Source organism: Haemaphysalis longicornis, unplaced genomic scaffold (assembly GCF_048455015.1).
Source record: "Haemaphysalis longicornis isolate Haplotype H1 unplaced genomic scaffold, Haemaphysalis longicornis Haplotype H1 scaffold_1, whole genome shotgun sequence".
Lineage (NCBI taxonomy): Eukaryota > Metazoa > Arthropoda > Arachnida > Ixodida > Ixodidae > Haemaphysalis > Haemaphysalis longicornis.
The window spans coordinates 264,879,689-264,893,571 of NW_027526203.1; the positions used below are offsets into that span (position 1 = coordinate 264,879,689).

The 13,883-nt window shown below is 45.8% G+C and overlaps 1 protein-coding gene across 4 annotated transcripts in view; it reads left to right on the forward strand.

The window, feature by feature from the left end:
- The window catches only part of Sec31 (COPII coat complex component secretory 31), an 81,028-nt gene that overhangs the window by 33,564 nt on the left and 33,581 nt on the right, over window positions 1–13,883 (forward strand). For all 4 annotated transcript variants that reach the window (XM_077676928.1, XM_077676949.1, XM_077676933.1 and 1 more), the window contains exons 13-16: window positions 310–409; window positions 3,578–3,759; window positions 5,545–5,671; window positions 7,238–7,386. In XM_077676928.1, the coding sequence (XP_077533054.1) occupies window positions 310–409; window positions 3,578–3,759; window positions 5,545–5,671; window positions 7,238–7,386 (558 nt within the window). The remainder of the gene's footprint in view (window positions 1–309; window positions 410–3,577; window positions 3,760–5,544; window positions 5,672–7,237; window positions 7,387–13,883) is intronic.

Consider the following 13,883-nt stretch of genomic DNA (forward strand, 5'->3'; position numbering starts at 1 on the left):
TTTGTAAAACTGATATCATTCACATCGGGAAGATGCAGAGATTACTTTTTGCAAATATGGACATCAAATGTTGCGTGGCACCAATTTTAAATCGATAATGTTGCCACAGTTTTGGGAGGCTGCAAAATGGCCGCCTATCTATTATTTTGACTTGAAACTGAAAACAAATTTGGTGTCAGTACTCCTTTAAACATCGCTGGGACATCGGAGGCATGTGTTCACGCATGTGATAAGTGTGATGTGCATGAGGTTAGGAATACCTGCTATTTGGGAAAATGCCCTTTTAAAGCATTACCTCATGTTCTCCAGAATGGTGATCTTCAAGAGGATGGTTCTAGTGCCTTTGAGTGCATTGCTGCCAAGCAGAAGGCAGAGGAGTGCGAGCCCTTCACCATTGCTACAGATGGAGGTGAGTGGCTGAGGCTCCCGTGCAAAAGCACCCATGCGAGAAGCAAGTTGCAGTACCCTGACCACTAACCAACCGGCCTGAGTTCATTTGTGGAATTGCTCATTGAGGTATTAGTACTCCATGTATTCGCAGTTTTTAAAGGTGAAAGTCTTAAACGTCCCATTGTGTAATAGTCTGTTGTTGTTGTTGCTGGTCAACAAAAGCACATTTGAGTTCGCATGGGATTTGAACCTGGGTCTCCATAGTACTATCCTAGCTCATTGCGAGCGGTGAAACAGAAGTTGTTGCTGTTGTCGTTGTTCCTGTGTTTGTGGGCCATACCCACTTAAGGAATTGGCCAGAAATCAGCAGCTTTGAGGGACTATTGTGCTTACTTCACAATACTATGAATTGGAAACCTAAAGAAATGCTACAGAATAGTGCGGGCTATGTTACACATAAGCGTGACGACGCATGAGTAGAACGGCTGCACACAAATCTGATTCTAGGGAAGCTGTGGTTTGTGCTGGTTTCCTTGCTGAAGTAATTTGTGCCAAGAGACAACGAAACAAATGCGAAGAAACGATGCAAATACGATGTAGGAGTAAATAATTCGTTCTATCACCATAAGTATCACCTGGCTTTCGCATTCAAAGCATGTAAGCGGACTTACAGGGGCCATGAAAACGAAATAAGAGTTTGTTTTATTCTTTTATTCGAAAGATTTGGTGTTTTATAGTGCCCCCAGCGCTTGTCCGGCAGCAAACAATGTTTTAGAAATTGAACAATTGAAGGCAACGTTTTAATTCTCCCACTAAGTCGTGTGTTTCATGACGTCAGTGGTGACGTACCCAAGGCAGGTACTTGAAACAATTATTAATACGGTGACTAGGGCTGCAGCGAACAGTGTTTTGTTGCTTTTATATCGTTCGTCCTCCCAAATGGCAACATGATACTGCTCAGGACCGCTGTCCACACTGGCTTTGTTTTTGACCAGATTTGTACCTGGCTAATCTTTTATGGTTGTTAGTAATCGTTTCATGAAACACTGGGTATGCTCGACAAACAGAGTGACAGAACCCAATGTCACTTATGCCAGTTGGCCAGTGTAAGCTCAACGCGGCAGACCGGCATAGTGCGCGCAGTATGCACTGGTTCTTCTGTATTTATGTATGTGTGCTTATGCAGTTTCTATTGTTTACCACACCATTCTTACTGCTATGAAAAGAATATGCATTACCTTTGAGCACAAATAGCTCATTCTGCAAACTCATAAACCCTGCTTAACCTGCATTTGTTTTTGACAGCCTCAGCCAATCGCACAGCTGCCCATAATACGTCATAGGTTCTAGTGCAAAAACGAGCTAGTGGGCCGCATGGCCATTTTCTTTCTTTTTTTTTCCCTAATCGTAGAGCTTATTTGAGTGAAATTTGTGTTAAAAGTGGTGTCAGTGTTATTCTAACGAGGCAATATTTCGAGTAAACCAAACTAACAATTTGTCTTCATTTCCTGTTACTGTACAGAGAAATTTTGTACTGAGTGCAAATGGTAGTTCAACCTGGGATTTTTTTTTTTTTGACATTTAAATGAACTGCACTCAACATTTCAACCTCTTGAAACCTTATTTCCGTATAGTATGCCTAAATAGACGGCAAGGTACAAAAATATGACAGCTGAAATATGCGCATGCACTCAGCAAACAACCATCAAAATTAGGCAGTTTTGAAACCTAAATTGAGAAGAGCGTGGCCATTACCGCCAGGCTGAAGTGACGTGAACAGCCGGCCGGCTGGAGCAAACCTGCGTGCAGCCGCTCGTGCTCGCAGCAGCCCTAGGAGAAGCACGGCCAGCGGAGGTCAATCGGTTCTCCTGGCTGACCAGAGGACCAAGCACACAGCCGGCCACAATGCCACTTCCACTTCATGGCTGTTAGCGCGATCCTCCGGCAGGTGCAGCGTTGTCTGTGGCAAGGCTATTTAAACTTTTCCAACTAATAAACAACGCATTTCACAGGGCTACCAGTCATGTCCCATTTGTTTTGGTGGTACGTACTGTCGTTCAAAGTATATTTGGCCGAGGTGAAATTTGAGTGCAGTTGACTTTTAGAGCCTTTTTGTAACAGCATTTTTCATGGCTTGTAGTTTTCTTAATGGCTAACTCATTTAGTTCTTGCACTACAGTGTGCACCGCTCTCGATAGATGGCTTACAATGCTGTGCGCACGGACAACTGCAGACAACGGCACGAACGTTGCGAGGTCCTAAAGTGCTTTGCACTTAAAACGTTAAAGCTTTGAAAAGAGTGGCACTGATGACTTCGACCACTTCATCGCCATAATCGTAAAGCAAACAAGCCCAGCTTGGGAACTCACCTGTGCCAAAAAAGCCCAAGGTTGTGCTGTCATCAGGAAAAGCACTGCCCTGGCGCTTTGCTCACAGATGGCCAAACCATTACAGGGAGGTATTATTGCGAGATTCTCGCCAGGTTGCTAGGGCCTATCAGGCTAAGTGCAGAGAAAAGCTCACAAAGGGCGTCTTTTCGCCCCATGACAGCACACCAGTTCACTTTCCACTGGTGATGCTGACACATGCAGCCTTTTCTTGCTACGAAAGTTTGCCTCATCCTCCTTGTTTACGGTACCTTACGCCCAGCAACTGCCTCCCTTGTACGGAGGACGCACTGCGTGTGAAGGTTTTCCAGGATGCAAAGGAAGACAACGCTCAAATTCGGTTCTTGAACTCTCAAAATGAGGAGTTTTACACTGATGGTCTGTAGCGGCTCATCCACTGGAAAAAAGTGAATGGGTGTGGAGGTCTCGCTTAGGCTGTGTTTCTTCATGCCAGCAGCACAAAACCCCTGTGTAAGCTAAACCATTGTCCTTGGGATAAGCACATGGTGGTGCAGATGTGACCAGCTTGAATTCAGTGACACATATGTGGAATTCTGTGCGGAGGGATGAGGATTTTGCAGCCACCAAAAGGAGCAGCAGGACAATCGAATGAGGAAGGTGTGGCACCACAGTGCGTGGCATCCGAGCACCTTGAATCTGAGGTGCTTCTTCTGTTCTCTATCTGCTTAGCCTGGTTGATCATTTGCACCTTTGCTGGGGCTGCTGCCTAGAGTATTTACTTCAGCAAAACTTTAGTGTGGCTGATCTACAGTGGTTTGGATGCATCGTGTTTCTTCCAGGTGATGGCGACAGCCTGTTGAATAAAGCACTGTTAACTGGCAATGTGGAGGCCGCCGTCAACTTGTGCCTGCAGGAGGACCGTTGGGCCGATGCCCTTATACTGGCCCAGGCTGGAGGCATTGCTCTCTTGCAGAGAACCCAGTGCCGCTACTTCAAACAGGCCGCCTCAGACTCTGCAAAGGTATGGTCGAGGAAACCGGTCAAAACCTCAAACCTGGGCCCGTTGGCCCGTACACAGAAGTTCCCACTTAAATGAAGATGGCGACCACAGACTACAATAAGTCGAAGTCGGCCATGGCTTATAAGCCGGTTGACGGAAAAGTCAACATAACTGTGCGCTTGTTTCGGGCAAACGAATCATTTCCTAGCTAGGGAGCACTTACGTGGTAGTTGAGAACTTATTCCCTGACTTATCGCGTTTGGGTAAACAGGCCTTGAGCTTGTTAAAGTAACCATGAAGTCAGAATACAACATTGTTCAGTTTGAAAAAACTATCTTTTGGTAACTCTGTCAGCTCCACGAAAGAGGCTTTCCTGACAAAAAAACGTCAAAAATGTTTAAAAACATTTGAATTTCACACCACAGTGACATAATATGGGCAGGAGTGACATATTATGGGGCAGCTCTAAAAAACATTTTTTTCAGTGTGTAAACTGCACATCCTCATTCAAGTGATGCCACCAAATGGAACTAGAGGCCCCACTACAATCACCCAGTCATGTTTCTTGGTAGTGGCTTAACTCTGCAACCAGCAGTCGCACAAACAAGATTTGGTGACGTATAAAAAACTGGTGGAGAGTGGCTGGGGAGTTGCCACTGCTTTGTGTTTCTTCTTTAATATTTCGATGAGTTGTCTGAAATTTGCGATAAATAAGTGTCATTATTATCAGGACAACGCAGTACTTTTAATGAAGCAAACTTGTATTTTGTATTTCGGTGAGTGCGCAACTTCAGATGAGTGGGCGGGCCCGTAACACTGGGTTGTCTGTCTTTGCACGTCTTTATCTCAAGTTCTGCTTTATTTTAGCATCCCTTGCCAAATTGTTGTCACCGCTGTGGTGGCTTAGTGGCTAAGGCGTTGTGCTGCTGAGCCTGAGGACGCAGGTTTGATTCTCGGCTGTGGCAGCTGCTTTTCCGATGGAGGTGAAAAGCAAAAATGCCTGTGTGTTTGAGATTTCGGCGCCCGTCAAAGATCCCCATGTGGCCAAAATTAATCCGGAGCCCTCCACTACGGCGCGCCTCATCGCCTGCGTTGCGTCGGTGCGTTAAACCCCACAGTCGATTGATTGATTGTAGGGTTTAACGCGCTGACGCAACGCAGGTGGTGAGGCACGCCATAGTAGAGGGTTCCGGATTAATTTTGGCCACATGGGGATCTTTAACGGGTGCCGAAATCTCAAACACACAGGCATTTTTGCTTTTCACCCGATTCCTCAGGCTCGGCAGGTAAACCCCACAATCACTGAGTCAATCAAATTGTTATGCTTAGGTGAGGACATGGTGCAGAAAACTGGTGTTAATGGCTTGTGTGAGGGTTGAATTTTCTGACAGATGAGCAGTTCAGTGTAAATGTTTTTGTTGTTGCTGTTTTTTTTTTTTTTCGTACTGATGGCAGATTGCGACAGGCCTTGCAAGAAAAAAAAAAAAAGCAGAACTAGGCGAGTTAGTTTATGGTAATCATTGAAAAAAAAAAGCAAAAAAAAAAAGAGGACTGAGGTCGGGGTTTTAGGGTGAAGGTTGAGGCACTTTGTTTATCCTTCAACTTGCGTCCGTGTGTTTTTTTGTGCCTTTTCAAAGATGAAGACCTTGCAAGGGCAGTGTAGAGGTGTGGGCACTTGTGCTCACCCTGGCTTTCAGTGCTGGCAGTGCCTTAACATGAGTAGTGAAAATAAAAAGTGTCCTTTGTTTCATAAGAGCTGGTGTTCCGTGTTATTTGGGTTTATTGAGGTTTTGCTACTCTCTGCAGCTCATATCGGCTGTTGTGCACTGCGACATGGCACATGTTGTGAACAACTGCGAGATCAGCTGCTGGAAAGAGGCTCTCGCCGCCGTGCTCACCTATGCCAAGCCTGAGGAGTTTTCCCCGCTCTGTGGTGAGCCTTGGTCCCACAGCCTCAGGCGGGCATGATGTGTGGGACTGCATCCTGCCCGAACCAGTGCACGGGGCGGCCATAACGCAACACCACCTTTTTGCAGAAACTGTGCATGGACTGGTTTGCCCACATTTGTGTTTCCAGAAGTGGGTACTTTCAGTGCGGTACTGTACATGAATTTCTTTTTCTTTATAAAAAAAAGGAATGTGAAGAGTGTCCTGCGGTGGCTGTTTTTCAGACGGAGATGAAAAACAAAGGCAATATTTGTCAATATTCGGTACACGTGAAGGATCTCCAGGTGGTCTAAATTAATTCTGAGCCCTCCACTACAACACACCTCATAGCTCGGATGGAAACTCGGTGCGCCTAACTTCCACAATTAGAATTAAATGCAAAGTGTGTTCTGAAGGGCAGTGTTGTTTTTAAAAGTAATTTGAAAGTTGAATATTGTGCAAGAAAACAGGCACTAATGAGGGCCACTGATCACCTCTGGCCAGCAGAATACATAACTAACTTTGGCATCAAGAAACCAATTACAAAAAAGTGATGCTAAAATACCAATGACAAAAAAAAATGATGGCAAATACACCTGTTTGTCAAACCGAAAACCAGAACCGAGCTGGTACTTTTGTCAGAATTGAACTTATTTTTTGTCACGCGCTGAACCCCAACTGGAACCGAATTGAAAAAAATAAAGGTTACAGTTTGGCCATGCCCTGTTGATGATGCGCAATCAATGCCACTGGTGTTCTTTCTCTTCACATACCACCGACCTCCTAATCATTCGCATATTTTCCCCCCCTGAAGAGGTATAAACAAACGCTTTATTCTCGGTCACATGGGGAAAGGGATCTGCACTAATATTGACAATAGATACCTCAGATACCCAGTTTCTGTATTTCTTCCTTGGAAAAGTTTCTGTAAAGGTCGTGGTTTTAATCTTTTTTGTGTCAGCTTCTTCTAGTGTTTTTTCTTTCCCAGTGATACGAACTAATCGAGCAGATATTTTCCTGCATGCTAAAATACTGAAAAATAGCAAATAGAGATTTCAGCATGGTGGTGTTTTTGCCTTGGAAGTGCAGTGTAAAAATGTAAACCTGCTTTTGCAAAGGTAAGGCACATCATCGTATGTCTCAAAAAGCAGTGTCTCAGTGCTGAGGCATGAATTGTTGAGCTGAGAAATGCAAACATGCTGGTATGTCTGTGATGCTGTAGAATAGGAGTGTGAGGGTGGGCCGACACTGAAAGGGTTAGACCTGCATAATGCATGCGTCTTCCTAGAAAGGTGGACATGCACACGGAGGGCTGGCAACTAATTGCTAATTGAGTTCCCATAGCTTGCTCCCATTCAGCTATTTAGTGCTCTTTCAGAATGTACAGTTAATACACCACATGTCTGCAAGTATGAGGTAACGGGCGTGATGGGGACGTGCAGCGTTGCATAGTGATGTTCAGGTTGGCTGTGGTGGTTGCCCATTGTTTCGAGCCTGGTGTGGTTGAGCGAGTACTACTGACATCCCAGGATGAGACAGGGCTGTTCTCGTTCTTTCTGTGCCCTGCATCCAGAGAGCCTCGGCAGCCGCCTGGAGATGGACAAGAATGCCGAATTGATGCCGTACGCGATGCTGTGCTACATTTGTGCGGGTAACCTGGAGAAGCTGGCCAACTGCTGGGTGCAGGTCCAGAGCAATTCTGAGAGCCCGCAGTCGCTCCAGGCAAGTGCTACCATGGGATGCTCTGTCAGCGCCTAGCTAGGGGTCACAACCTGTACTCGGTTACGAGTTAAAGAGCAATGGAAGTTGCCACTTTGTCTTAATTACAGCCCCTAAATGTTCCTTTGCGATGCCAGAAACCCAAGCTCGGTTTGTTAAGACGCTTTATGAACAAAAAGTTCAGGACCAAAATGTGAATTGGATAGTTGTAATTCAGTACATTGCATGTACAAGAAATTTTGAATACTCATTTTTAAATAAAATTAGGGGAGCAGGTCATATCGTAGAACATACTCAAAACGAAGCATGAGAAAGTCTTTTACCAAATATTTCTACTCGTGCAATTTACTTTGTTTACTTTGTTTCCTTTACTTCAAAACGTGAGCAGTATTTTTTATATATTGTGAGTAACATGGACTTTTAATTATTCTTCATTCCACACGGCAGACAGCTGCTTCAACTCAGCCGCTTCCCATTGCTATTATTTCCATACAACATATTGCGATCTTCAGTACAGTGTCACTCGAGAGGTATGGTGGAGCGAAGAGATAGTCCCGGTACACTTCTTGGCTGCCGACTGGTGCGACTTTGCGTCCGCAGTACGTAGGCCCCAAACCAATTGTGCAATCCACAGGGGCACCCACTCCAGTCATCGCACTGAGACTGGTTCTCCACCATGCTGTAATTCTCTATTGGTCAGTTTTCAAAGGGAATGTCATTCTGAGAATGGCCCGTGTGTACGAGATTTTGGCACATGTTAAAGATCCCCAGGTGGTCAAAATTAACCCGGAGTTCTCCACTACGGCGCGCCTCATCGCCTGCATTGCGTCGGCGTGTTAAACCCTACAATCAATCAATCAATCATTCTGAGAATGACAGTACCGTGTAGACCATTTATAATGTAACTGCTTACAGTGCGAGACCGAATATGACGTGGATTTTCCTGGCCACCCGTAGGCCTCCCTTAGAACTCAATGCATAAGCATACCACTTATAATGCAGTTGCCCGAAGCACGATGCCGTTTATAGTGCCGTTTTTTTTGGCAGGTCCGCTGATCAACCGGTGCAGCCGGGACATTTTTTGGGGGGGTCGCAAAAAGGAAAGAAAAATGGGGGATTCAGCTGTCCTACCCAGCGCACTCCCTTCTCTCCTCTCACTTAGACACAGAAAATGAAAATATAGGCACCCTCTAGTTCGTGTGTTCCGTTTGCTCTTGCGTGATAACCACAACTGTTGTTGCTCTCCGCACACCTCTGAAGACAGTGAGCCCCCCTCCCCCCCTGGACGCGGTAAGGTGTTGCGATTAGAACCTTGTGCAGATAAGCAACCAACCTTTTCCTTTTTGAACATTTGGATAGAGTGAGCCGAGCCGCGATGCCGGGGGTTTCCACTACCTGTACGTGCCTTTGGCATCACGAACGCAATGCGTGGATAAAAAAAAAAAAAACGTTTGCGTTCTTATCCTGTTGCCTCACCGGCATAAGCCTGGCTTCCTCCTTCTGTGTGGCATTATAGATGCTAAGAAACTCAGATCCCTCAAACTATAACCACAAAGTTTAAGTTAAAGCCGCGCTCGCGCAGCAAATCTGATGTGGGGAAAAAAAAAAAAAAAAGACGAAATAAAGGTTGTACCTCTGTTTTTAAGTGGCATTCGTTTGAGTGACAATAAACAAAGAATGATTGAAAGATAGCTTGCAATATGCTCGTATTCACGTATGTTTTGTTTATAGTGTGGTACCGCTTATAGTGCGGATATTTGTGGCTCCCGTGACTTACGTTATAAGCGGTGTACACTGTGTAGGAAGAGTTGCAGCAGGATCGTACTCGTAAATGCTGTGTTCTCTGGTTGTGATCATGATTGCAGACAAGTGGCAAATGCAACTTATATCCCCTTCCGTTCATGCCCTTTTGCTGGGCGCCCTGCAAAACAGTGCCAAGTTGATCCAGTTGCACCAGCCCGTTAGAAGCATTAGCAACGAAGTATACATGACCGACGATCATTCTGAATTCTAGTGAGCAATAGATACACGATTACAGAGCAAATCCTTCCATTTTACGTGGCCGACTGGGTCTATAAATGAGTGCAACGACGAAAACCAGGCTCTGTAACGGAAGCAGGTGATCCTGCATGTCAAGCTCACAAGTTTGTTTCAGAAGTCGTGTGTACTGGCACCTTTGCTTCTACACGCCTCGTCTTAAAGGGACACTGAAGTGATTTGTAAACAATGCGGGATTACGAGCGCAAATTGTAGTCCGGAGTCCCTAGGCCCTGTTTCGACCACTCTGAGCGCGTTTACGCAAATTTATTTAGTAGAAAAATCAATTCGAAAATGCTGTCCTCCTCTCTTTACGCTCGCCCATTTTCTGTGGCGTTTTCGTGTGACGTCAGCAGGAGAGGAGCTGGCAATTGGCTGCGCTACTGCACGGCTCGCCGACCTTCCGCGACCGAGTCAGTCGGCCCAGTGTTTAGTCCGCCGGCCACCGACGGGTCGTCGCAATTCGCTCAATCAGTTGAAACTAAGCCACAACACGTTTGGGAATGGACGAATGTGCCTTTCTTTACTTCGTTAGTTTGTACACTGTATCTAGCTCCAAGTCAAGGTCGCTTCACACAAGCGCTGCACAAGCGCACATGTGACGCTTCGCTGACTGGTACGCCAGTAGGAAAATATAAGGCCTCTTGAAGGGGGAGAAGAGTCAGTGAAGTCAATATAGGTACTAAGGAAATAAAATCGACTGATATTTTTATCATACAGCGTAAAAGTAGGGTGCGGGAAGCACTTTCTTGCGCTGGGCGAACAAGCACAGCGGTCAGCAGCACGACTACGCATCTGCGAACGCTTTTCCGTCTACGAAATGCAATTGCTAGACGTGAGCTATTGTGGAAACTCGGGGGACGCTTACTGCACGAGCGCAATACAACAAATAGTCACCTAAGCTGCTTGAAATACTAAAACTAAATAAAAGTGTAAACTGGTTATACATTATATAGCTTATATTTCCACTATCGGCATCGCCCCCTCCGTAGTCTAGTGGACTGGAGCGCTAGGTATGTCACCCGAATTGTTTTGCCAGTCACAAGTTCGAATCCCCGCGGGTACATGCTTTTTTTTTTTTTTTTTTTTTTTTAATAAGTTCACTTTTTCGTTTTTCGCCGATGTTTTCTATACTGGGTTCACCTTTTTTGGGGCCGCAACGTTCATTGCTCCACGAACTAGTCCACAGAACTCGCGCAGGCTGGCACTGGCGCGCTAGCGAGTTCTCGTTGGCGTGCTGTTGCCATATGCACCGACTGCATGCAAGCAGTGGGCCCAGGCCAGAATCAACAGACCCTTGGACTGGTGCGAACACGCTTTTTACGATGCAGGCATGAGTGAGGCAAGCTCCAAATATGGGGGAAAAGCGCATGCATTTGAGCGTCTGCGGGGACGCGGAGGGCGTTCATGCACTGCGTAGGGCTCAGCCAATGAATGCTACCATTCCAAGCCGTCCTGGGAGGCTTATCTTATGCATTTTACAGTCGACAACAGGGCAGAAGCGCGGTACTACGATTACTGTGATATTGAGAATGCCCATCCAACGATGCCATCGGATGTCAAACATGTTTTACAGAACCGAAACAGAAACCGAAACTTGTTTGATTGCTATCCTTGGGCATCGTCCAATCACGGTGCCCCCTCCTCCCAACGTCACAGCTTAGTTGGTGCGGCCGCCGCAAACCGCGCATGGTAGTTTTTCTTCTTTCGCGCTTTGTAAAATAATTATCGATTAGTCAACCGGATAAACGATGAAAAGTGTGCTAATTTGAGCCAGTCTACGCAGTGCAAGCAAAAACGGGAGCTTGAAAAATTCACTTCAGTGTCCCTTTAAGCGATTTGTCGGTAGAATGATGCATAAGAATGGGCAGTCGCATGGCTGTGGCCGTCCTTAACTTGTCAGCAAACGAAGGGGAAGAGGAAAGGGGTGCCCACTATTTATTGCCATTGTGCATCGGTCGCCCAGCTTCACTTGGCACCTTGCTGCCTCTCTGCGGACGTGTGTTTTTCTGTGTTAGGCATTTCTACTTGGTGGCGGAGAAGAGGGAAAGGTTGCGTTTTTCATCTAGCTTGTTGCTTGCTTATTGAGGCTGCAGGTACTAGTCGCCTATAATTTGTAGCCAGAAGCAACCTCCTGTTCATGAGGCTTTAGTTTTCTGTATCACTGCACCGCCTACAATAGTTTTCTATTCAGTATAAGCTAAACCGAGACACAGTTTTGGCTGTGGACTGGCTAGTATTTCAAGCTGCTGCCAATTCTCCCTTCCAAGCTTTAATGACGGACTCATTTCGAGCTCACCTTTGTGGCTCGCACTACTAGTTGTGGAGGCTGGCAGTTAACAAGAAGTCCTCGGCACAAACGGGTTGCGTTGATCGTGCAGTTCAATCACGGTTGCAGTGGCGATGATGTAAACTGACACGTGTGAATCAGTGGTTGGTGGCATGGATAAGGGCTTCTGTAGTCGCTTTCCTGCCTGTTGCCAGCCAGCTGTATGATGAGCACGTAATCTTCTCGCTGAGCCCTGCTCCGTGCCACTTCAGGCAACACGTTACTTCACTATTAAATGTGAGGCACACTTACCTATATACTAATGTACCAAGACTGGGGAGAAAACAAAACGGAAAAAGAGATCAAAGCCCAAGTTTGTAGGTCTTGTAAGATAGTGTTGTGCAGTTTGGTAGTGACTACACTAATCTGTTGAGTCCGTTGTATATTCAAGTTGTATATTCATGAGGCCCACACATATGAAATATATATAATGTGTACCATGAATGCAGGGGCGTAGGGAAGAGGGGGGGGGCTTATGGGGCTTCAGCACCCCCCTTTCCCCCTCGCCCCCGTGAAATTTCGTCGCGGTGTCATGCACGGCGACCAAGGCAACCACCTGCACAGGAAACCATCCTAGGATTTTTTTTAGAACCCCAGAAATCCTGTCCAGAAAGCGCACCTACACTCCCTTGGTGGCCCGTTTCCTTCCTGGCATGCCTAACTCTTATGCAAGACCTTCATTCACAGGGGTGTTCTGCGAGCTCGCGCTCTGCGACTCGACAGAGAGTCACTGCTTAGAACAAACTAGGGGAGATTCGCGGGCGAAACCGCAGGCCTGGCTGCTTCAGTAATCCATGCAACCAGGGCTGCTGCCGGAAACCACTGCGCTAACTACTTCATATTTCATTCCTTCTCCTCTACATGGTGCAAATTTACTTGCAAATTTGCTCCTGCAGCGCTGCTCGTGCGGCAAAACGATTTATTGCCACAGCTGTTGGCGAGCTATTGCCGATCTATTGCCGAGAGGCGCCGCAGCAGCTAATTCCCAGGTTAATTCACACCAAGCAGAACAGGCTTTCTGTATAAATGTACACTTTGTTGCAGGGGCACCTTTGTTGTCTGGATAAAATATCTTTTTTTCACCATTTTGACATATTTTTGTGATTAATTTTGGTGCAATTATCCGCAGTACGCGATGGTTGACAAGCTGCTCCTAAGGAATATATTGGCATAAAAGACAGAGGTGTTAAGATTTGTCCCTAACCGTCACGTGTGTGCAAAAAGGAAAAAAAAATATCCTTGGATGTCAAAGCAACAATAAAAAACATCCACTCACAAGTTGTTTGTTTTGGGCTTTTCCCATTTAAATTGTCCGCTCCGTGCTTTAATTTTAGATGAATTAGTTCTTTACTTTCATGTTTGTTAAGCATATATGTTTATATTTGTTCTACATTTCTATATTTCACTAAGTGCTATTTCTTCTTATGTAGACAGAACAGAAAATTGCTAGCACTGATAGCAATTCTGCCATTATTTTCGGAGCATGTAAAAATTTTTTTGTGAGATTTTATTTTCTTTATCTCTGACAGTTAATAGTTATGTATTTTCAGTTTATAGGTATTATGTATAAGTTAATAATTATGTATTTATTATTCATATTTTTAATTCATTGAAAAATCATATTGTTGAGGTTGAGGTGCAATTGGTTGAGGTTGAGGTGGAATCTCAGCCCCCCCCCCTTCTCCCCTCCCTGTGAGCAAAATTTATGGCTACACCCCTGCATGAATGGTATGGAGATTGTGGCAATAAAGAGGCTGTAATACCTGGCTAGCAAGCTAGAACACTAGAACCAAAGTCGCAATCCACATCTCTGTGTCACGAAGACGCCGCTGAGGGTTCAGCTGACTCTGTAGAAGTTGCCAAGGGTGTGGTTGGGTGAAGTCAAAACGTGGAACACTCGCTGCTACAGCTGCCTCGAGCTGGGACGGGAGACGATGTCTCCATGAGCTTGCTAAGCCGTTTGTGGCCTTTGACTCGCTCTGTTTCCTTACGGAAAGGCTTGCTTCATCTTGGGGTCAGGGAACATCAGCTCCTTGTCCGACTTGGGCGGTTCCAAACTATTGCAGCAAAGCCCTAGATAGAGCATCTTCATAGCTCAAGTCACCTTGGTTTGGGAGAGAAGGGTCTGTTGAGG